Here is a 23,513-nt window from a genome sequence, read left to right on the forward strand (position 1 = left end):
AGAAATCCTGCTTTCTACAGAAAATATATCTTACGTGCTAAGAAATGTGCTGTACTGAGCTAAGTGCCATTGAAAATTGGCTTCCTAATGTACTGCACTATCTACCATGAACTTTTATTTGACTTAAGGGCCTTTTACTAAGCTGTGTAGAAGGAGATAGCATGGGTTTTACTGCATAGTAGACCCTATATACAAGGCTGACTGCTATAAGTAGTACTGTGAGATTATCAGTAAGGGTCTTCAATGTTTTATGACACCTTCAGCCAGACAGTGTGGGAGCGGAGGGAGATCATGGATTATCCCTGAGTAAGTCCTAGTAGTGTTCAGAGACTGGGTTGGGGTCAGGGTCGGAGTTGGGATAGGACAAAGTTTGGGCTGAAGTGAGGGGGAGGGGATTTGCAGCACAGATTAGGCTTCACAGAGGGGTCCATTCATGGGGAGGTGCTTCTAGGCAGGATCAATTTGAGTGCAAACCAGGCAGGCTGCACAGGAGGCTGTGTTATACACCTGAGCATATAGTGCACATGGACCTGTGCTATCTGCCCAGGTAGACAATGCAATGGACATGCTGTAAGTATCTGCCTTGTGCACTAGGGGATCCTTTTACTAAGGTGCACCAAACAATGGGCTGCGCTAGTATAGGCACAATTTTTCGGCACGCGCAGATCCATTTTTCAGCACGCCTATAAAAGGGGCCTTTTTAAAATTTTTGCTGAAAATGGATGTGCGGCAAAATAAAAATTTGTGTTCTTCCAGTTTGGGTCTGACACCTTACCGCCAGCCATTGACTTAGCGGTAAGGTCTCACGCGGTAACCATGTGGTAATCATCTATGTGCATAGAATGATGATTACCGCATGGTTTCCACCACTTGCAGAAAAAAAAAATATTTTTTGTCATGTGTAGCGGACGCATGTAAAGAACAGAATTACCACCCGGAGCTCGAGGTAGCTGAGCGGTAACTCCACCTTGCACTTACCATACAAGCTTTGTACTTATATGTGCTAGTCTTTGTGCACTGTTACAGCACTTTAGTAAAAAGGGTCCCTAAATGCTGGAAATAAAGGTATACAAAGTTATTCTATTTCAGGATATTCTCCATTCTCTCGATAGATAGATAGATAGATAGATAGATAGATAGATAGATAGATAGATAGATAGATAGATAGATTAAAAACTAATAATTCCTGGTTGAGAGAGATTTTTGGTAGTATGAATACATTTCAGATCATTTAATCGTGTTATTCATGCCCAATTTCTGTATGTTGACATTACAGCCTCCAAAAAAATCCTTGCTTTGTAGACTGAACCCTTATTAAAATGGAGCTGTAGTTGACAAATTAAGATGTTAAATTGGTGGTGTGAAAGTGCAGTTGTACACCATATATCTGAAGATCTATTAACTGGAAAGTCTTATCTAAAAAATTGAGGTCACTCCTTCATGAACTTGTCTGTAAACCCTTGATTAACTGAAAATTGGTTGTCCAGAAAAATTTCCATTATCTGAAAACTGTTTAACTTTATGTGATCTGTTATCCGAAAAGAAAAAAAAAAAGAACTATCTGAAATTGTTTCTTCAGGCTGAAACTACTTCATCAGGAAACACCCATTATTTAGCATTTCTGTTGTCATGAATCCACTTAGTCCAAACCATTCCAGATAAATGGTGCTCCATTATAATAAAAGGTAAAGCATTAAAAAATCAGTAACATCTTGACTTGAACATTTTAATGGAATAAAATTAGAGTTAATTGTTTTTTAAATACACTTCTCTCATATTTATCTTCCTATCCATTTTACCACCCCCCAGTTTACTAAGTCAGGCTAGCGCCTGCCATGCGCTAATGCCAACAAAGCCCATTTACTTTGAATGGGCTGTGTCGGCATTGCCGCGCGGCAGCTACTAGTGCAGCTTAGTAAAGAGGGAGGTTAGTTTGTAAGTCTCGGATGCTTTGTAAGTCAGATCTGAAGTATTTCTATGCATATGAATTTTTATAGAGGAATACGAGTGCTATTTCAGGAATACTATGAGAGCATGTTAAGAAAGTTGTGAGAGAAGCTTTCATGGACTAATGAATATATTTACTTTGTTTCTGCAGGGGAGGATACCAATTTATCTTGCATGTTATTTTGCTATTCCATTTTATGTGTACTGGAAGTGCTGCTCTGCTCTTACCCATATATTACTTTCTGTAGGAGTGGAATCCTTTCTTATGTATTCAGTTCATGAGGGGATCAGAGGAATACCTCTCGATCCAAGTGACAGAATGGATGCCCTGATGCCCATCTCAGGAACTGCATTTGCAGTGGGGATAGACTTCTATGCAGGTAAGTAAAATCAGTGCATATTGGCAGTTTTAATTGGTTAGACAAATTAATGTAAGAATATAAATAAATACAATGAAACTGACATTCAAGCACATTGTGGTCAGCACCAACACTGCTTGCATACTTCTATGTTTAATTTTGGCCATTTTGCTCATGAAAGAACTACATTTAGAAAAGGCTATTGATTGAGGTGAAAAGCTGGAGCAAGTAAATCTGCAGTACGTGCATATTACAAGGGAGAATGGCTTGGACAGAGATAGAGTAGAACCCAAAAATATGTCTTTATTCGCCTTTTCAGAAGGGAAATGCACTTCTATGATCATCAACATCAACATTGTTTTGTGCAGTTGCTCCCAGGAATGCATAGATTTTCTAAAATTGCTGTATGTGGGCAGTGCTCTATAGGAGATTTAGGGGCAGTTTTTCCTCCCAAAATCGATAGTGCAGAACGGTTGTGTCCTCTGTACTTACAGTAGGAGCATTTTGACCTGCAAGTTTCAAAAACAGTACACATACATATCTCTGTTCTGAGATATGAAATTAAAGGGTCCGTTTACTAAGCTGCGGCAAAAAAGTGACCAATTTTCTGATTTAATGGTCATGTGCTAACGTTCCCATTAGTATACGGCCATTAACAAACATTATTCTGTGAGCCCTTACCACCACCTATTTAATAAGCGATAAGGGCTCACTCGTTAATCCTGCACTATTCAGTACATGTGCGGTAATGTCGCTGCACTGATTAACGCAGACATGCCCACTCTACCCCCAGATATGACCCCTCAGCAAAACATAAGTTATATTTTAATGCACTGGTAGCTCCCCCATATGTCAAAAATATTGTGGGATGCTCAGCACACCCTGTGGTATGCTATTTTAAGCTGCAGCACACAAGTGTTAGTGCTTACCACAGCTTGGTAAAAGGGTTTCTGTATGTGTTAGGATAGACACTTATACATGTAAGTTGTCAAACTGCCTCTATTGAGAGGTTAGGTGATGCATTTAATGTAGTTGTCTCCACTACTGAAAACTGGGCTCGATATTCTGCTGCAAGTTGATAAAACCATGGGGAAAATGCCTACTTTTGTCAGCCTCTGTTGATCATCTATGGAATCTATATGCATCTGTAGGATACCTCAATATCTGAAGTCAGTAACTGTTCAAATCTGCAGCTTTGAAAATTACCGATGATAGCATTACCTGGTTAAATTTAGGAGAATGCTTTTTCCAACCACAGTTAACTTTAATATGTGGTCGGGTAGTGGATATGTGGAATGCCCTCCCGCGGGAGGTGTTGGAGATGAAAACGGTAATGGAATTCAAATATGCGTGGGATAAACACAAAGGAATCCTGTTTAGAAGGAATGGTTCTGTGGAATCTTAGTGGAGATTGAGTGGTGACGCAGGTAATTGGAAACAAAACGGGAGCTGGGCAGACTTCTATGGTCTACGCCCTGATCGTGACTGAATAGATAGGGATGGGCTGGAGTGTAAATTTTAAAGGGCTTCGATGTTAGCTTCAGAACCTAGTACAGGAACAGTACTGGGTAGACTTCTACAGTCTGTGCCCTGAGAAAGGCAAGGACAAATCAAACTTGGGTATACATATAAAGAATCACATACCATGTAAAATTAGTTTATCTTGTTGGGCAGACTGGATGGACCATACAGGTGTTTATCTGTCATCATTTACTATGTTACTATCCAGCTCATTTTCAAAAGTGATCACCGGCCATCTTCTGACACAAATCGGGAGATGGCCGGCAATCTCCTGAACCCGGCAAAATCGGTATAATCGAAAGTCGATTTTGGCCGGGTTCAACTCCTTTGTGTCGCGGAGCCAGCAAAACATCAAGGGGGTGTGTCGGTAAGGTAGTGAAGACGGTACGGGGGTGGGACGGGCGCATGCTCATGAGATGGCCGGCTTCGCCTGATAATGGAAAAAAAAAGACAGGCTTGACAAGTATTTCGCCGGCTTTACTTGGTCCCTTTTTTTTCATGACCAAGCTTCAAAAAGGGGCCCCAACTGACCAAATCACCACCGGAGGGAATCGGGGATGACCTCCCCTTACTCCCCCAGTGGTCACCAACCCCCTCCCACCCAAAAAAAAAACAAAAACAAAACTTTTATGCAAGCCTCTATGCCAGCCTCAAATGTCATACCCAGCTCCCTGACAGCAGTATGCAAGTCCCTGGAGCAGTTTTTAGTGGGTGCAGTGCACTTCAGGCAGGTGGACCAAGGCCCATCCCCCCCTACCTGTTATTCTCTCTCTCTCTCTCTCTCTCTCTCTCTCTCTCTCTCTCTCTCTCTCTCTCTCTCTTGTTCAGGAGAATGTGTTCCCTATCTTTTCTATTTCTTTTCTGTCAAGTTTTTGTACCTCTTTGCTTAATATTTCTTTTTATTTTAATGGTGAACCACATTGATTTTTGTTAGAAAGATGGTATATCAAATTTTATTAAACATAAACATTAAAAATTAAACATCACATTTATAATTTGATTACTCTATACATTTAGACTGTATGTTTTACGATTGTAAATTGATGTATTTGTAGGCAAAGCAATTCATAATATAGGCATTTGCACATTTGCTTACTTCTACAGACTTTAAATTCCCATTTTAACTCAAAATAATATATCTCACTAGATAGTGGCAAAAAATTGCCACAATTTTATTCACATCATTAACATTAATTCAGTTTCAGCACCTAATTTTATCTCCCAATTGGCTTCAATTCATAACTATATGGTCAGAACCCTATTTCTCAGAACAACACTTAACCAGCTATGTGTTAGCCAGCTCCGGAAACCCAGAAATTCAATGCCGTTGCCTGGTCATGGCCCAGGTTTTCTGTGACAGTCAGCAAAATGCTGATCGCTGCTGACTGAATATTGGGTCCATAGTATTTTCCTTCAAATTGAAGACCTAGCAAGAGAAAATAATTTGGATGAATGCACAGCAGACTACATGCAGATTCATCATTCATTATAGAATTTGGTCTCACTTCTATAACAAATCCACACTCAATTATATCTTACAAATTGTACCAAACAAATTCCAGATAAATAAAAGCATTACTACTCCATCCCAGAGGAAAAACAACCTGATTCACCAAGAGTGGTCTATCAAAGCATCCCTCAATCCTATCAAATTTTGGGGTTCTTTCAATAAAGTGCATTAAGCGCTTATCCCCCCCTCCCTGTTTACTAAGCCATGCTAGTAGCTGTTGTGTGGCAATGCCAACAGCCCATTCAAAGTGAATGAGTGCTTAGTAAATAAGGGGGTTAACATGAAATTAATGTATGGAAACAGGGGTGTTGCAGTAGCTGCCTGTGACCTCATGTCAAATTGTGTATTAAATTTTCTGAATTTCTCTGTCGGGGGGGGGGGGGGGGTGGCATGACATAGCAGAGGTGGGTATGGAAGCACTTGGCAATTAACACGCTGCACTTACCACATGCTGTCTAATGCAGTGTTAGCGAGGGACCCCTTACTGCCTACTAAATTGTTGCTAAAAATTGTGTGTGGAAATTTGGGCATGTGCCCAATTTGTGTGTGTGCGATTTAATTAAATAATGAACTATTTAACACTGATAATTGGCTTGTTAACAAGCAATTATTGGTGCAAATTAGATTTAAACATTTGTATGTAAATTTAGGTGTGGGAGCCCTAAATTTTACACTTGAGTTCAAAAAGGAGGCATGGAAATGGGAGGGTCATGGGCGGAATGGGGGTGATCCTAAAATTAATGTGCGTAGTGGTAGAATAAGTGGGAAGCACGCCTAATTTAGATGCAAAGATTTGCACCACATTTCAGTTGGTACAAATGGCTTTGCCTAAAGTTGGGTGCACTTCCCGGGCGTAAGCGCTATTTTATAAACCACATCTAACTTTATGCACAGTGTTTTTTCGATGCCATATATAGAATTCATCCCTAAGTGCTTCCGCTTAAACCATTTATTAATCGGAATGTTAATGCATGATCCACAATAAATAAAAATATTAGGAACAGCCCCACAGCTACTGTATGGTAAAATCCTTCAAAATTTACCACAATTTAGTTGAAAGGCCCCTTTATTTCTTTATCTAATTTCTTAGATACAATGCATTTCAAAGCTTTCACTGAAGGTGAATTACAAGCTTTAAAATTTGAACACAGCCATTCAAATGGTATTATGAAACCAAATTGAAACTCAATCTACACAACTTTCTTTTCTGGATACAAAGGGTACTACTCCTTTACAGCCTCTATATTAATAGAGGAAGGAACTTTAAACAGCAATTGCTATTCCTGGGATAAATGAGGTCTGAAAGGGCTGGCCTCCACCCAACCCTGCTACAATGGTGCAATGAAAGGCCAGGTGTGTTCCCCCGCATATTTCAGTGATTGCCAGTTGACACAATACTGCAAAACCTTTTTTATCCACTGTTGAAATTTGTTCCATAAACAAAAGTTGGTAATCAACCCCCCCCCCCCCCCCCAAGTATTAAATTGTATTTTGTATCATTCTTGGTCTTCCTTATAACACTGGAAAGCCCTGAAGCTAGAACAGAGTTTTATTTACTTCAGGTGTGTCAAGTGGCTAGTTGCATTTGTATATGTGGTCAATCTTCCATTTATTGGGTATACAAAAGAACACTGACCAGACCTTTAAGCAAACACCTGGGTGTAGTTAACAAAAGCATATCCTTCATGTGACGATGTTGAGGAATCTTAGTGGACCTTTTACAAAGGTACGCTTGTGTTTTTTAGCTCGCGCCAAAATTAAGTATGTGCAAAATGCTAGAGATGCCTATATATTCCTATGGGTGCCTCTAGCATTTTACATGTGCTAATCAGTAGTGCACACTACAAACGCTAGCATGCCTTTGTAAAAGCCCCCCTTAGCGTATAAATGTATTGGACAGCCTTTTTTTGTACTTTAAAGACCAGTTTATTTGAAATACCAGACAGCAGAGCAACAGAAAAATATTCTTTGCAATTTTTCTTTTACAGTTGTAGAGTGAAACTTTTCTCCATAAGATTGAAGGTATTTGGAGGTGGAACAATTGCAAAATTATTATTTTCAACTTTGTGAACCTTCTTTTACAACCCTATAATCTTTTAACTAGAGAGAACAAAGGATATCCATAAGCCTTATCATTTTCACTCCTGGCGCTCTCTCTGAGACTGCCATAACATTTCATGTGGCAATTCTTCTGGTTCACTCCACTTAAGTTGAATGAGCAGCTTGTTCCAAGTCGTTTCACCTTTTGCCTCTAATATATTGGAAGAGTATTTGACAGACTCATGAAACAATCTTTCAAACATTGGTTTAGTGCGTGTGTCCCTTTTTTTCACTTATATTTTAAGGAGTACATTCCACTTAGCCATATTTCACAATAATATTACTGCGACGTATAAAGAGAAAAAACATGAACTTGTTTACATTAATTATACAATATGGTAACCTTTTGTTTTTCCTCTCTGTTAATCTTTCCCTCCTCAACTTAACCTGTTACACTTACATTGCATGAAGCCCTTTATTTCCTTCTCTCCTTCCCCTCTGCCCCTCCCTGTTGACCTGTGTTTATGTATGTTACCACCTCTTACTGCTCCAAATCTCGATAACTTAGTATCTCTTCAACTATTCCTTAAAGGGATCCCACATACTTTCATGTTTTGTTGTTTGAAGGCTGCACTCTTATCCGTAGTACAGATTTTCTGTATTGTATCTGCCACCCTCCCCATGACGGTAATGAAGGCTGTTTCTAGTAGGCTGCTCTCGCTCATGTGGCTGCCACCGTGCAGAACTCATATATTTGTTCTCTTTCTCCTTTCCTCCTCCCCCACTCCTGAGCAGATGCATTTACATCTCAATAATTTCCCATATCATCCAACAGATCCACCAAAAATGTCTGATTTTCTTGGCATTCTCAACAACATATTGTAGAAAATGCCCTCTTTCACACATTTCCTCCGACACAACACTCTCTGTTTAATTTACCACACTCTAATGCTTAGTGGAGTAACATAGGTTCTATATAACACCTTGTAGCAATTTTCTTGCAGGCTCACTACAGTGTTCATTTCTGTCACCTACCTAAAAATCCTATCCATTCTTCTTTTTGTACGATTATTCCCAAATAGTTTTCCCACCTCCTGATCAAAGCTGTCTTTCTTTTTTTTGGAACTTATCAAAAGATTTGAGTCGACCGACTCCATTCTGTTGATGTGTTGATGCTGTGTTGTTGACTCCCTTTGATTTGGTGTGTTTTCTCTCTTTTGGACACAAAACAATATCTTATCAATAGAATGAGTGAAAGGTCATACATATATTGTGATAAATTGGAGGAAGAAAAGAGTATTTACAATGACAGTTATTGACTCCAACACTTTATAATGTTTGATTGAAGCTCTAGTAGCACAGCAGGAAACACCAGAAGAGGAACAAAATGTTCTGCAGTGCAGAAAGTAGTCCAAAGATATGATAAATAGGCTTTATTTGTGCCACTCTGTAAAAAGTCCTACGTTTTGCCTCACTAGTGGCTGCATCAGGGGCTAAAACAGCTAGGTGTCCTTTTACAAAGATGCACTGAAAAATGGCTTGCGGTAATGTAGTTGAGGGTTTTAGGCATCCATTTTTCAGCGCTCCTCTTTTTTACCGGGAAGGCCACGCGGTAACCGGGCGGTAACTCTAATTTTGCGCATGTAGGTACCTACGCAGATTAGTAAAAGGGGCCCCCTAGTTCTCTTGAATGAGAGAGACAGTTGCTGTGTTTCTTTCTACCCTGCAAGCTGCAAGGCTACTGTTGCTGCTTTCATTGGATTTTAGCTATATTGCATGTTTGTGCCTTTTGGCACTGCAATAGCTGTTTTAGCCCCTGACACAGACTCTAGTGAGACAAAACGTGGCCACATCAGGACATTTTTACAGAGTGGCACAAATAAAGCATATTTATCATAGTAACTTGTGTGTTCTGCTCTTCTTTGGTCTAGTAGAACAGCATGCAGCTTATGGTTAACCTAAAAAATAATATACCAAATTCAGTAATGTTCAAAACACAAAGTAGATTTAGGAGACAGCTCTTTTTAAAAAGCTTTGAATGTAGCTAAATCTATGTATAATCCTCATAATTTTGATGAGAACAGATGAGTAAGAATATTATCCAGGAAGCTATATTTAGTACCTCAAATCATGTGTTAATTCAATCCATGATATAATGTTAAAATTGCCCAATATAGATATCTATCTTTTGTTTGCAAGTAATAATACTAAGTTGAACATCTGCAAAAAAAAAAGCATATGTCAAAATCCTTCATTTGACATATGCATTTTTGCAGCTGTTAGAATTCAAAAATACACGAAATAAGCACAGGGTATCCCTATATAGAAACAAAATGGAATCAAACAAAATTGAGCAGTGCTTAGACAGCAAGTCCTATAGTTCTGAAGTAAGGCCAGTTCTGAGCAGATCTCTACAATCTGTGTCCCAAAACTGGCAAGTGTGAATCACATTAATATCTTATGCTATGGGTATGGGTGTTGTGTATGTCAGTAAGGGAGGGCATAACATCTTAAGGTTAAAATTTAGCATATAAGAAGCCCTATCCCATCTACCCCGACCATCAGGTCTGATCTTCCTACTAATCCTCCCTTATGTCCGATCCCTGCCCAACCCCCCCATGTCTTCTGATCTCCCCTACACACAACCCTGCCAGGATCAGAAGCTCCAGAATCTAATAGAGTGCTGGTGCCATCTTGGCTCCTGGCTCCTCTGCCTTATAGCAGTGCTTGAAGGCAAAGCCACCACCATGGATCCAGGAGCTGGCACCACCTTGGATCCTGGATGATTCCACCCTTTATTGTCTAATTTTGGATTCAAAGTCAAATTAAAATCCCTCTGCTGTTATCACTCCTTCCCACTGTCCTCTCAATTTACTTCCTAACCCATCAAGAAAGTCTCCCTGCCACATGCTAGGTGCAGACGGCCCCACCAAGTTCCTGGAAGAAAAGGCCATAGATCATTATTAAAGTTAGCCTATCCCCATGATAAGTTGCATGAAATCTCTTTTACTCTTTTGGAAGCCTGCCAGGTTCTTGTGACCTGGATTGGCCACTGTTGGAAACAGGATACTGGATGATCTGCTCTCATTATATGGGGCAGCTTGCTGTCTCTGTGTATAACAGATTACACTGTCTGTATATGCTGTGTATCATGAACTACCTGGAGACTGTAGTCCTTAGTAAATGGGCCCTTTCTGAGCATCTGTGCTTTGTTCTCAGTGCCTTATGGGACCCTATTGGTTTCCTTGGTTGCCCTATACATGCTGTGAGGAGCATATTCCCCCCTTCCACTGAATGCCTGCCTTCCTGCCTGTGTTGTTCTCATGAAGAGAAGGAAGGCAGTTGTTAGAGTGCAGTGGGTTGAGAGACCTGAACCTCTCCATGCTGAGGCAATAATCCTACTGCTTAAATTTCCCACGCCTTAACAATTCATGGTGATTCTTCACCCTTAAGTATTTACCCATTACTAATAGCATGAAGCTGTGCCCTGCCTATCCATCTCTCTGTCTGTATCAGAAGCGCTGGTCACAGAAAGAACTGAAACTGTAATGACAGAATTCTTATTCCATTGCACCTCACTGTAAGTGTGTTTTTCCTTATATGTGTGATCAACTGTATTAAAGAGAACATTTTGAGTAAGAATTTGGAGTTTTCTCTGGTAGTGGAATACTTCAGTTTAAGCTAACTGAATATATGGTTTATAGGAGATTCACTATAGAGTTCAGTATACTGGGCTTGATGGGCCTTCAGTCTGACCCATTTCAGCAATGCTTGTGTAATTATTTCACCCCTTCTAGTCTGACTTTCAATATTATATTTTACCCCCTTTCATCTCTTACTACTTCAATTATCTCTACTTTCTATGAACCAGATATCACTATGCTCACCTGTCCCTTTGTTCTCTGCATGTATATGTGGGAGGCAGCCATATATCTGTATGGAAATGATTTGTTCATTAGAAAATGCACATACCGCTTCCTGAGTTTCATGTAAGAATATTATGTTAGCCCTCAGTCTCTTTGCTCCTTTAAATACTTTCATTTGTTTACATCTAGAATTTAGGTCCTTCACATTCAGTGACATAATGTTTACCTTATTATCATTCCTTTCCATTACATGATTGATCTTTCTTCATAACACCATACTACAGGACCAACATAAGTGTCTTATATAGGTCCTGGCTGAATATCAGCCAGGAACCACATAAATTCTGGCAGCATGCACAAGACCAGTTAGACACTAATATTCAGTCCCAGTTCCTGGAAAATGCCCAGTAGCTGGCAACGGTCAGTATTTAAAAAACAATGCTGAGCACCACCAGCTGAATATTAACCAATAAGTCTTTGTTTGCCCTCTTTGCTAGAGCTTGGTCTACACTTCAACAGTGTAAGCTTCTGCTTTGGATTCCTTGTGGCTTTCTTTCTGTGTCTGTGATCATGATTCTACTTTGTTAAAGGCTCCTTGATCCAGTATAATCTACCTGCTGGATCTAGTCTTGTTTCTGCACTGAATCCTATCTCTGAGCACCCATATCTCATGTTCCCAGTCTTCTTTCTGCCCCCCCCCCCCCCCCCCGTATAACATTTTCCACCCCAGGTCCTGGGTTTCTTGCAGCTATTCCTGGTAGCTGGTATAAGTGGAAGCCACACTGATCTCCCCAGACCCTGAGGTGCTGTGTCCAATGGAGATCCTGTCTGTAGCCCTCACCTGCTTGCTGTACCTAGTTCCTCTCTACTAATGAAATCCATTACAGGGGACATATATGCCTATATACACATGCATACCTTGATTTTATAAAGTCAAGGCACATCTTTATAAATTTATTAACATGTATGTATGTAGAAAATGTTGTAAATGTGCACAGACATAATAGAAGGGGAGAAGGAAGCCTGTATTAGAAATGCAAGTGTAACCTGGGTCTCACCCATGCACTAGCTCTGGCCCCAGGCCACAAAGAAGAGTTCAGTCCATTCAGTTCAGCTTCATATTCAAGTCCACTCTCACCTCATCATACATTCCAGTTTGCCTACAGTCAAGTTTGGGAGCGGGTCTATGGTCCGAATTAGTGATCCGGGGGTTGAACCTTCATGCTCAAACATACACTGTAGTCACAGCTTATGTAAATTTAAACCATTTATTTCTTCCAAATCTGCAACGGGCAGTACTTCAAACCTTTATTAAGCAGTCCAAACAGTATATACACTCCAACTTAGATCCAATCCTTCTGGTATTCCTTAGGGGAAGTTCTATACTACTTCTCTCAGGTATATTTACAGGGATAACGTTTACACACCAAATATGTACATATATACAGTTCCCCTGTCTATGCCTATCCTGCAGGGCAGTGCTATTCTCAGTGGCTGGTTCTCCTCTCCACACAGATTCAATTTGTGTGGGCTCAGACCCTCCTCTGATCTGACCCAATGGTGCCCCCCCCCCCCCCCGGATCTACCCTGGTCCTGAGACCGAGCTCTCCCTAGCTCCAATCCTTTGCTCCTGGCTGTGTCTTTCCTCTGCCCATCTGTAGCACTCACAGTATCCCGGTTGCCGCTTTCAGGAGTCATAACCGTCCTTTAAAGCCAAGGATCACACTGGTCACTCAGGACTCCTCTTTTCTCCTCCTGGTCTCTTGGCAAGGGACCATCAGGCAACCAAAGACCCCCCTATGGGCATAATTCCAACCTTTAACCCCTTTGTAACTCCTTCCCTTATCATTCACTATAAGGGCAACTCTTGTCTCCTGCATTCTATTTCATAACCACCCCCCATGGGCTGGGCCTCCTCCCACCCAGGAACATCCTTCCACTCCAGCCCTTTATCAGGGACCTCCCTCCCCCCCAGGGCTCTGGAAAAATCTATCACTTTAGTAATACCCATGCCCATGGGGTATTACATAAGCTTTTTCCAAGAGTATGTGGATTTGCTAGAATGAAAGCTATTTCAAGATTCAGATCTGAAAAGACAAGTTGGGGATTATGCTTGGCTTTGAGCAGGTATAAATGTTGGTAAGTATATTTGAAAGTAATATCCAGGAGCTTCCTTCATGCACTATGCAGAAATACCTGTGTGCTGCTATATACAGTATGTGTGTAAGTAGTATGCAGTATTTTATAAAATCACCAATTATGCATATTTTGCAGGTTACACATGTAACATGCCTTTCTACGTGTGCACCCAGTCTCCAGTTCATAAAATTACTTCTTCTCTACCTAATTTTTGTGATCACAAAGGTTCAATCTTCACAGGAAAATATCAGCATCTTTTCAACCATAATTTCTTTTTTATTATACCCCAATAAAGTCAAATTAAAATCATGTTGACAACGGGGTTTTGATAATTATCTTTAATCAATATTGTGAAGTAAGCTTTGACAATATGTTCCGTAGCCAAATGTAAATAGCTGCATTTCCACTTTACTCAAAATATTGTTGTTCATACCTTAGACATTTTTTTCAGCGGTTTGGGTATGTTATTTTTTTTTCTTTTCTGAAAGCTGCTCCAACAGAGATAATTAAGGAATCCCAGCATACATGGGTAAACATACCAGCTGTGTAATTCAATTCTAAGAACTCAAGGGTATAAACTGCTCATCTGCAAATCAGGTGGTATTCATATGCCATCTGGGAGACCTAGAAGGTAAAAAATAGAGTATAAAAGGGAAGACTAATAAAGCGTGATCTTAGACTCCTATAGTTTGAATTCAGTTTGCAACCTAGTGGATAAAAACCTTTGCCCTTATAGAAATGATTTATTATGGACAGGAGATGGGAAAATGGGGAAACAAATAAGGCCCTGGTGGCTACTCAGGTAAGAAGACATGGAACTGCAAATTTAATTTTAAAAACATATAAAGTAAAAAAAAAAGATATCATTGGATATCAACATGAGATCCCTGTTTACATCCTTAATAACATTAGATGCCTATAGACGCCTCTCCGCCATAATGAATATCTTAACATTAAGGATGAGATCATAGTTATAAATTCATTATAATAACATTTTTGACTATTTATCCCATGTTTACATAGCACAAAGCCGCACTAGCAGCTGTCAATGCAGTAATGCCAACTTACCTATTCACTGAATGCGCAATGCCACGCAGAAGCCACTAGCATGACTTTTTAAACAGGGGGGGTTAGTATTAAGATGAAGAGTAGTGACCCATAAGGGAAAATACATGTTTGAATAGCTTAAGTAATTATTTATTTATTTAATAAAATAAATTCCGACCCTCCACATATACCTCATACAATCACTATACAACTTTGTATTTGTTATCCACCGACTGGGCAAACACCTCTGACGGTACTATGTAAGCCACATTGAGCCTGAAAATAGGTGGGAAAATGTGGGGTACAAATGCAACAAATAAATAAATAATAAATAATTTCTACCACGCTTTCACCTAAGAGGTTTACAAAAAAAGTTACATACATAAGATCATAAATCCACAAAAATAATCAAAAACATTATAATACTACTGAACCACCTTCCACAAAAAGTGGGTCTTCAATAACCTTTTAAATCACATCTTATCTAAACATAAATTAGGGTTTTGTCACAGTTGTGACCGTATCCCATGCCTACACTCACCTCGCCTCCTGGTGACCAGGCCCTATGGCTGCTGTGGACTGTCTTCTTCCTGTTTTCCAAACATGTTCCAGAGTTCATTCCAGTCCTATTCTGATGTTCCAGCATTCCAGACTTGCTTTGGGGTTCCTGCAGCCAAGCCTCACTTTGGTGCTCTTGCAACCAAGCCTCGCCCTGGTGTTCCTGCTGCCAAGCTTCGCTGTGGTGTTCTTGCAGCCAAGCCATACTCTGATGTTTTTGCTGCCAAGCCTCACTCTTGCTAGTGACCTCATCTGTAATTGCCTTTATTAAGCACCTGGGAACTTTCAGGCTTGCCTTTGCAACAGAAGTCTTCAGATGAGTTTTCGTCTGTCTGTGTGTGTTTGTTGCACTTCCAGCCCTGCTAGTTCTTGTCTTGCCAGTCTTCAGCTTCTACTCCAACCCTGCAAGCCTTCAGCTTAAGTTCTAATCCTGCTTGTGTCTGCCCTGTTTGTTTTCAGCTTCAGTTCCTCCACTGTTTGTTCCAACCCTGTCTGCTTTCAGATTTCAAACTGCCCATTCACCCAGATTATTCTGGGAAAGGCATTGCTGGAGTGAGCATGATTGTTAAGGAGCCCAATGAACCTGAAAGTTTACTGGGGGGGGGGGGGGGGGGGGGTAGGGGGCCTGAAAACTTAAAAGTTTGCCTAGGGTTCCTAATATCCTAGTACTAGCTCTAAACAAACTGACAAATCAAAGAGTAACAATTCATCAAGACCAGATAGTGCCATGCAACAGCTATTTAATACCATTATGGGGTAATTCTAAGAGGTATTTTAGAGTATTTTAATCATTTACATGCAGATGTGGCAACATTTGCATATAAATGACCCATTACAGTAGACTAGCTAGCTGAAAAGTACATGCCATGATGTGATGGTGTGTACTTGCTGGTAGTAATACACAGGGGTGGAGTATGGGCAGAGAATAGGCAGAGCACACACGCAAACATGTATATTTACATATGCTCTAGGGCTGGTGTTAACTGTAAGTGCCTGACATACCTAAGAAGGCATCTTCTTACTCTCATCCTGTGTGCCCTGTAAAAATGTACTCTCAATGGGGTTAATTCTATAGTTTTAGGTGGAAACATTGCATATAAATGTCAGTATTTTATTGATTTACATGTGTAAGTAGCAACATATGTATGCAAATGATGTCTTCTAAAATACCAACCAGCAAAAAAATATGTATGTCATTTGTATGATACATACTTTCACTGTGGGCATGCGTATGGCCAGAGTTTGGACAAAGCATGGGCCGTGTTAGCAATACATGCATAGATTAGAGAATGCTACAATTTTACTAAACTGTGGTAAAAGAGGGCCTGTGGGGTCCTTTTACTAAGCTGCAGTAAAAGAGGGTCTGTGCTAGTGTCAGCACGTGTTTTTGAAGTGCACTAACCAGCTCATTTTCTAAAGTGATCGCTGGCCATCTTCTGACACAAATCGGGAGATGGCCGGTGATCTCCTGAACCCGGCCAAATCGGTATAATCGAAAGCCGATTTTGGCCGGGTTCAACTGCTTTCCGTCGCGGAGCCAGTGAAACGTCAAGGGGGTGTGTCGGTAGGGTAGTGAAGGCGGGATGGGGCGGGACGGGGGCGTGCTCACGAGATGGCCGGCTTCGCCTGATAATGAAAAAAAAAAAGCCAGGCTTGTAGAGCATTTTGCCAGCTGTACTTGGTCCCTTTTTTTTCACGACCAAGTTTCAAAAAGGAGCCCCAACTCACCAAATGACCACCGGAGGGAAGCAGGGATGACCTCCCCTTACTCCCCCAGTGGTCACCAACCCCCTTCCACCCAAAAAAAAAAATACATTTTTTTGCCAGCCTCTATGCCAGCCATACCCAGCTCCCTGATAGCAGTATGCAAGTCCCTGGAGCAGTTTTTAGTGGGTGCAGTGCACTTCAGACAGGTGGACCCAGGCCCATCCCCCCTACCTGTTACACTTGTGGTGGTAAATGGGAGCCCTCCAAAACCCCCCAAAACCCACTGTATCCACATGTAGATGCCCCCCTTCACCCATAAGGGCTATGGTAATGGTGTAGAGTTGCAGGTAGTGGGTTTTGGGGGGATTTGGGGGGCTCAGCACCCAAGGGAAGGAAGCTATGCACCTGGGAGCTATTTTTAATTTTGGACCAACAATTTTGACCATTGATGACAGATACTCTTCAAGTTTAATCATTTTAAAAGATGGTATTTCCAACAAATTTGAGTTGGATGACCTAAGTGTCTTGACAGGTTAATAAATTTGCAATGTTTTAGCAATAATAAGTAAGACTAAGGGGCTCATTTTTGAAACAAAAAACGTCCAAAAAAAATGGCACAAAGCAGCAGATGGACTTTTTTGTCCAAAAGGTCTAACTCAATATTTCAAAACACATTTTAAAGAGGTTTTCTATGTAGTTCATCTGCAGTACATCGTAATCACCAGGGGGTATGTCAGAGGTATGTCCGGGGCACTATGTGGACATTCCCAGAACTTGGACATTTTTCTGCCATAATGGAACAAAGCAAAAACATCCAGGGCTAGAAATTAGTTGTTTTGGTCCAGACCAGTTTCAGTCATGACTAAGGTATGATAAGGTGCCCTAAATGACCAGATTACCACTGGAGGAATTAAGGATTGACCCTCTTACTCCCCCAGTGGTCATTGACCCCCTCCCACCCCCCAAATATGTGAAAGGAATAATACATGCCAGCATCTATAACAGCTTCAGATGTTATGGCCAGTCCTATTAGAGCAGCAAACAGGTTCCTGAAGTAGCTGAGACTCATATCCCACTCTAACTGTTACACTTGTGGTGGAAAGTGTGAGCCCTCCAAAGCCCACCAAAAACCTTCTATACCCACATATACAGTGGGGGAAATAAGTATTTGATCCCTTGCTGATTTTGTAAGTTTGCCCACTGACAAAGACATGAGCAGCCCATAATTGAAGGGTAGGTTATTGGTAACAGTGAGAGATAGCACATCACAAATTAAATCCGGAAAATCACATTGTGGAAAGTATATGAATTTATTTGCATTCTGCAGAGGGAAATAAGTATTTGATCCCCCACCAACCAGTAAGAGATCTGGCCCCTACAGACCAGGTAGATGCTCCAAATCAACTCGTTACCTGCATGACAGACAGCTGTCGGCAATGGTCACCTGTATGAAAGACACCTGTCCACAGACTCAGTGAATCAGTCAGACTCTAACCTCTACAAAATGGCCAAGAGCAAGGAGCTGTCTAAGGATGTCAGGGACAAGATCATACACCTGCACAAGGCTGGAATGGGCTACAAAACCATCAGTAAGATGCTGGGCGAGAAGGAGACAACTGTTGGTGCCATAGTAAGAAAATGGAAGAAGTACAAAATGACTGTCAATCGACAAAGATCTGGGGCTCCACGCAAAATCTCACCTCGTGGGGTATCCTTGATCATGAGGAAGGTTAGAAATCAGCCTACAACTACAAGGTGGGAACTGTCAATGATCTCAAGGCAGCTGGGACCACTGTCACCACGAAAACCATTGGTAACACATTATGACATAACGGATTGCAATCCTGCAGTGCCCGCAAGGTCCCCCTGCTCCGGAAGGCACATGTGACGGCCCGTCTGAAGTTTGCCAGTGAACACCTGGATGATGCCGAGAGTGATTGGGAGAAGGTGCTGTGGTCAGATGAGACAAAAATTGAGCTCTTTGGCATGAACTCAACTCGCCGTGTTTGGAGGAAGAGAAATGCTGCCTATGACCCAAAGAACACCGTCCCCACTGTCAAGCATGGAGGTGGAAATGTTATGTTTTGGGGGTGTTTCTCTGCTAAGGGCACAGGACTACTTCACCGCATCAATGGGAGAATGGATGGGGCCATGTACCGTACAATTCTGAGTGACAACCTCCTTCCCTCCGCCAGGGCCTTAAAAATGGGTCGTGGCTGGGTCTTCCAGCACGACAATGACCCAAAACATACAGCCAAGGCAACAAAGGAGTGGCTCAGGAAGAAGCACATTAGGGTCATGGAGTGGCCTAGCCAGTCACCAGACCTTAATCCCATTGAAAACTTATGGAGGGAGCTGAAGCTGCGAGTTGCCAAGCGACAGCCCAGAACTCTTAATGATTTAGAGATGATCTGCAAAGAGGAGTGGACCAAAATTCCTCCTGACATGTGTGCAAACCTCATCATCAACTACAGAAGACGTCTGACCGCTGTGCTTGCCAACAAGGGTTTTGCCACCAAGTATTAGGTCTTGTTTGCCAGAGGGATTAAATACTTATTTCCCTCTGCAGAATGCAAATAAATTCATATACTTTCCACAATGTGATTTTCCGGATTTAATTTGTGATGTGCTATCTCTCACTGTTACCAATAACCTACCCTTCAATTATGGGCTGCTCATGTCTTTGTCAGTGGGCAAACTTACAAAATCAGCAAGGGATCAAATACTTATTTCCCCCACTGTAGGTGACACCTGCGGCCATAAAGGCTATTGTAGTGATGTAGAGTTGGGTACAGAACATTTTTGGTGAGTTTTGGAGGGCTCACCATAAAATATAAGGGGTTAATGGTGCGATGTGTACCAGAGAACCTTTATGTGAGATCTACTGCAGTGCTTCCTAGGGTGATCCACTGATCTGCTGGAATGTCTGTGGTGCCAGTCTACTAAGAATGTTGGCCTCCTCACCCAGACATCCTTGTTTTTGTGCATTTTTCCCTTGGATGTTTCTTTTTTTAATTGTCACAAAAGTAATATGCAATGAGAACAAAATGGCCAGTTTTAAAACAGAGATAGACATTTTCTGGTTCAAAAATGGCCATGTTTGCCTCTTGAGTTTTGGACTTTTTCAGCAAGCAGTCCAAAATTGGACTTATATCGAAAGTACCCCTTTAAATTATTTAAAACCTTAAACACCAAGAATAAGATTTTGAACATGATTCTTTGTTTTATCATAAGCCATTGAAGAAGCTCTTTCAATAACTGTGTAATATGACAAAATGATGAGAAACATGAAACAATTCTTGCCACCACATGTTGTGCTATTTTGTAAAGCTTTCAACTGATTCTTATTTAGACCCACCAATAAACCATTGCAATAGTCAAAGCATTTCATCACCACACTTTGAACACCCGATCAAAAATTGGAATTACTAAGAAGATCCCGTAATCTTTCACCATTTTCAGTTTAAAGAATAGTTGCTAACCATTTTAGTAATTTGTGAATTCAGAGAAGAATCAACATACAAGATTAGTGAATCCTGCAGTAAACTAGGAACAACTACAGTTGGGAATATCATGACCATAGCAATGCAATGGCAGTAGGTTTCAAGTCGACTCCATTATCCATCTCCAATCCCTTTAGAAACAACAAGAATGTCCCTCCCCCTCCCTGCCAGTTCCTCATCCCTTTAATACAAGATTTCTTAACTTAGTCCTTGGGATACACCTAGCCAATCAGATGTTCAGGATATCCACAATGAAAATGCTTGAGATAAATTAGTATGCACTACCTTCATTGCATGCAAATCTATCCTATGCATATTTATTATGGATATCATGAAACCTGACTGGCCATATGTTTCCCAAGGACTGGTTTGAGAACCACTGCTTTTATGAGTGTTTTATTATTCCTCGCCTAGATGGTTGGATATGTGGGTTATAAATGTATTAAATAAATAAATACAAATGAATGTTCTCTCAAATTGTCCTCTGACTCTGTGATTCTGAATCAATTTTAAATGAACAGACCTTCCCAAACTCATCAAAAACTCAAAGGTTTTGCTATTTATAGGTAGTTTTAAAATCCTGAGTATAAGCATACCCTCCAAAATCCAGGTTCAAAGAGCAGTTAGGCAGAAGTTATATTTGAACTGAATCATGCATAGACTGATATGGACAGTTTCAACAGCATATGTGTATTGCCCTTGTAAAACATGGAATGCATGCATACATTGAAGCATCCTTCAACCAGAGGTCATACAACCATGAATAAAGACTTCCATTCCTTTCCTTCCTACTCCCACCCCTAAGTTCAGAGTGCATCTGAAACTCTGACTGATTCTTGTCTAGATTGATATTGGAAAGCCACTTGTGCAGATGGAGCTGTCCACATGTTTGGCTAGTTAATGCTGATCATCACACCAGCTAGATAAACCTAAAAACCCCAGACTGTGCATGTTCCAACCCAGCTTTTCATTTGTCTAACTAAATCTGTGTGCACAGTGGTTTTGTACAGACAAAATTTTGTAGCACTGTTGGGGAATATTTATCTAGTTCAATTTATGCAGTTAAAATCCATTGTTAAGCACATAAATCTTATAAATATTGATCACACTCTGTTCAGTTCAGTGTTTGAAGAACCCTCTGAGTCTAATATTTTAGAGCTCATTTAATCATTTTAGAATTCAATTACCCACAGGGTCAATTGTTTTTCAACTTTATCATTTTAGACCTTTAGAATAAAAATCCTCAGTGGTATGTTAGATTTGATGTTGTAGGTTTTCAGGAAGTGGGTATTTGGCACATGTAGTTATGCTTTCTTTCTGGTCCTCTGCTGCAGGAATGGCTGTGGAAACTGAAGCCTTGATGACTTGCATTTTTTTTGCTCTAGATCTAGACAGATTGGAACAATTCTATACCTGGGTACTTCAATATTGGTGTCATAAGGATGCGTAGGGACAAGCAGGGTGCCAAGGTTCTGTTATAAAATATTAATGTAACCCAATATCGGCGAGCGGACATTTAAGTGTTCACAGTACTACAAGAGAAAGACCTGGCATAAATGCAGGTGCCTAAATATGGCAGGGTCTAGCGTAGCTTACAGTATTCTGTCACTTTTGCACATAAGTGGTAGGCCTGCCTATGCTCCACCTGTGTATACCCCCTCTTCCATGTACATGCTATGTATATTAGGCATGTCATTACAGAATAGTACTTACGGGGCCATTTTACAAAGCAGTGGTAGAGCTACCGCCATGCCAAATCGGGACTACTGCAGTGATATCACAGGAGTCCAGCAATAGTTCCTACTCCCAGAGTGTGCAATTTCTGGCTAGGGTTACCATATGGCTCCAGAAAAAGGAGGACGGATTGAGCCAGCCGGGTTTTACTTCCATTGCTTTCAATGGAAAGCAATTGCTTTCAATGGAAGTAATTGAGCCAGCCAGGTTTTACTTCCATTGCTTGGAAAGCAATGGAAGTAAAAACCGGCTGGCTTAATCCGTCCTCCTTTTTCTGGAGCCATATGGTAACCCTATTTCTGGCACAACAAAAAATTACCCAACTGTAATCTGCAAGGTTAGCGCGGGAGCCCTTACCATCACCTAAATAGGTAGCGATAAGGGTTCCCCTAGAAATGGCTACACACCAATCCCTGTGATTAGTGCATGGCCATTTCTTTTTGGAGCCAAAAACAACCTTTTACCTGCTGTAGTAAAAGGAGGCCCCGGCACACGGTAAATCCATATGCCGATGCCACCGCAGGTTCCCTTTTACAGCAGCTTAGTAAAAGGGGCCCCAAGTGACCTGCTAGCACTTTCACGGGTGCCTAGATTATAGAATTGGCCTTATAAGGAGTAAATTTAATCCCCCCCCTCCATGTGTAGGAAAGAACTTTTGTAAAATTATGCAGGTGAATTCACAGTAATAGGTATGTGTGTCAAAAGGATTGTACTTATTGGTGACACACACATAGGTTTTCATGGTTATATAGCTTGGGTGGAGAGGAGGCAGAACTGTGATGTGCATACTTTCCATCTCCAGTCTCTCCTTCTGCAATGTTTCATTAATAATGTATAATGTCACAAATCTGAAGCTGAACCCTATTGAAGTGCAGGGTTGTTTTAGTCTCCAGATTCTGTTTTACCTGCTTTAAAAGAAGTTCTTCAAACAGATAAATGCAGTCATACTCCCCCCCCCCCCCCCCAAGAAAAAAAAACCTGTAACTTGAATTCCAGTTTCCCACATTGGCTGCTGTTGTTTGCTTCCACGAGGTTCTGCTTCTCATTTTTATAGCACTACTAGCAGTCCAGAGGGATGTTATAATCTCTGTATTAGTACTCAACATGCCTAAACAGACATTAGCTTTCACCTTAAAATAAAACAAACAATCATTTGTATTTCCAGAAGTTATACTTTTGCCAACTTCTGATAATAGCACAATATTATTAGTACTAGTAATTATTTCTAAAGTGCTACTAGATGTTTGCAGTGCTCTATAGATCATATGGAGGTACTTTTCTCTTTCTCTAGAGGACTCAGAATCTAAGTTTTTGTACCTTAGGCAATGGAGGGTTGGGTGACTTACACAGATCACAAGGAGCTGCAGTGGGAGTTGAACCCAAGTTGGTAGGATCAAAATCCACTGCATTAACCATTAGGCTACTGATGGCTCCTTTTACCATGTGGCAATAAAAGGGGCCATGTGGTATGTTGCCGAGACCCCCTTTTACCACCACCATCAGTAAAACTTTTTTTTTAAAGGAAGAAAATGGCCATGCGGTAAGTTAAATGCTTGTTGCATAGCCATTTCCTTGGGGTACC

At 40.9% G+C, this 23,513-nt stretch overlaps 1 protein-coding gene across 1 annotated transcript in view; it reads left to right on the top strand.

The window, feature by feature from the left end:
• Positions 1-23,513, top strand: part of LRP1B (LDL receptor related protein 1B) — a 1,639,960-nt gene that overhangs the window by 924,746 nt on the left and 691,701 nt on the right. The window contains 1 exon segment of the mRNA XM_030210865.1: positions 2,196-2,327. Within this exon segment, the coding sequence (XP_030066725.1) occupies positions 2,196-2,327 (132 nt within the window).

Source organism: Microcaecilia unicolor, chromosome 7, assembly GCF_901765095.1.
Source record: "Microcaecilia unicolor chromosome 7, aMicUni1.1, whole genome shotgun sequence".
Taxonomy (NCBI): domain Eukaryota; kingdom Metazoa; phylum Chordata; class Amphibia; order Gymnophiona; family Siphonopidae; genus Microcaecilia; species Microcaecilia unicolor.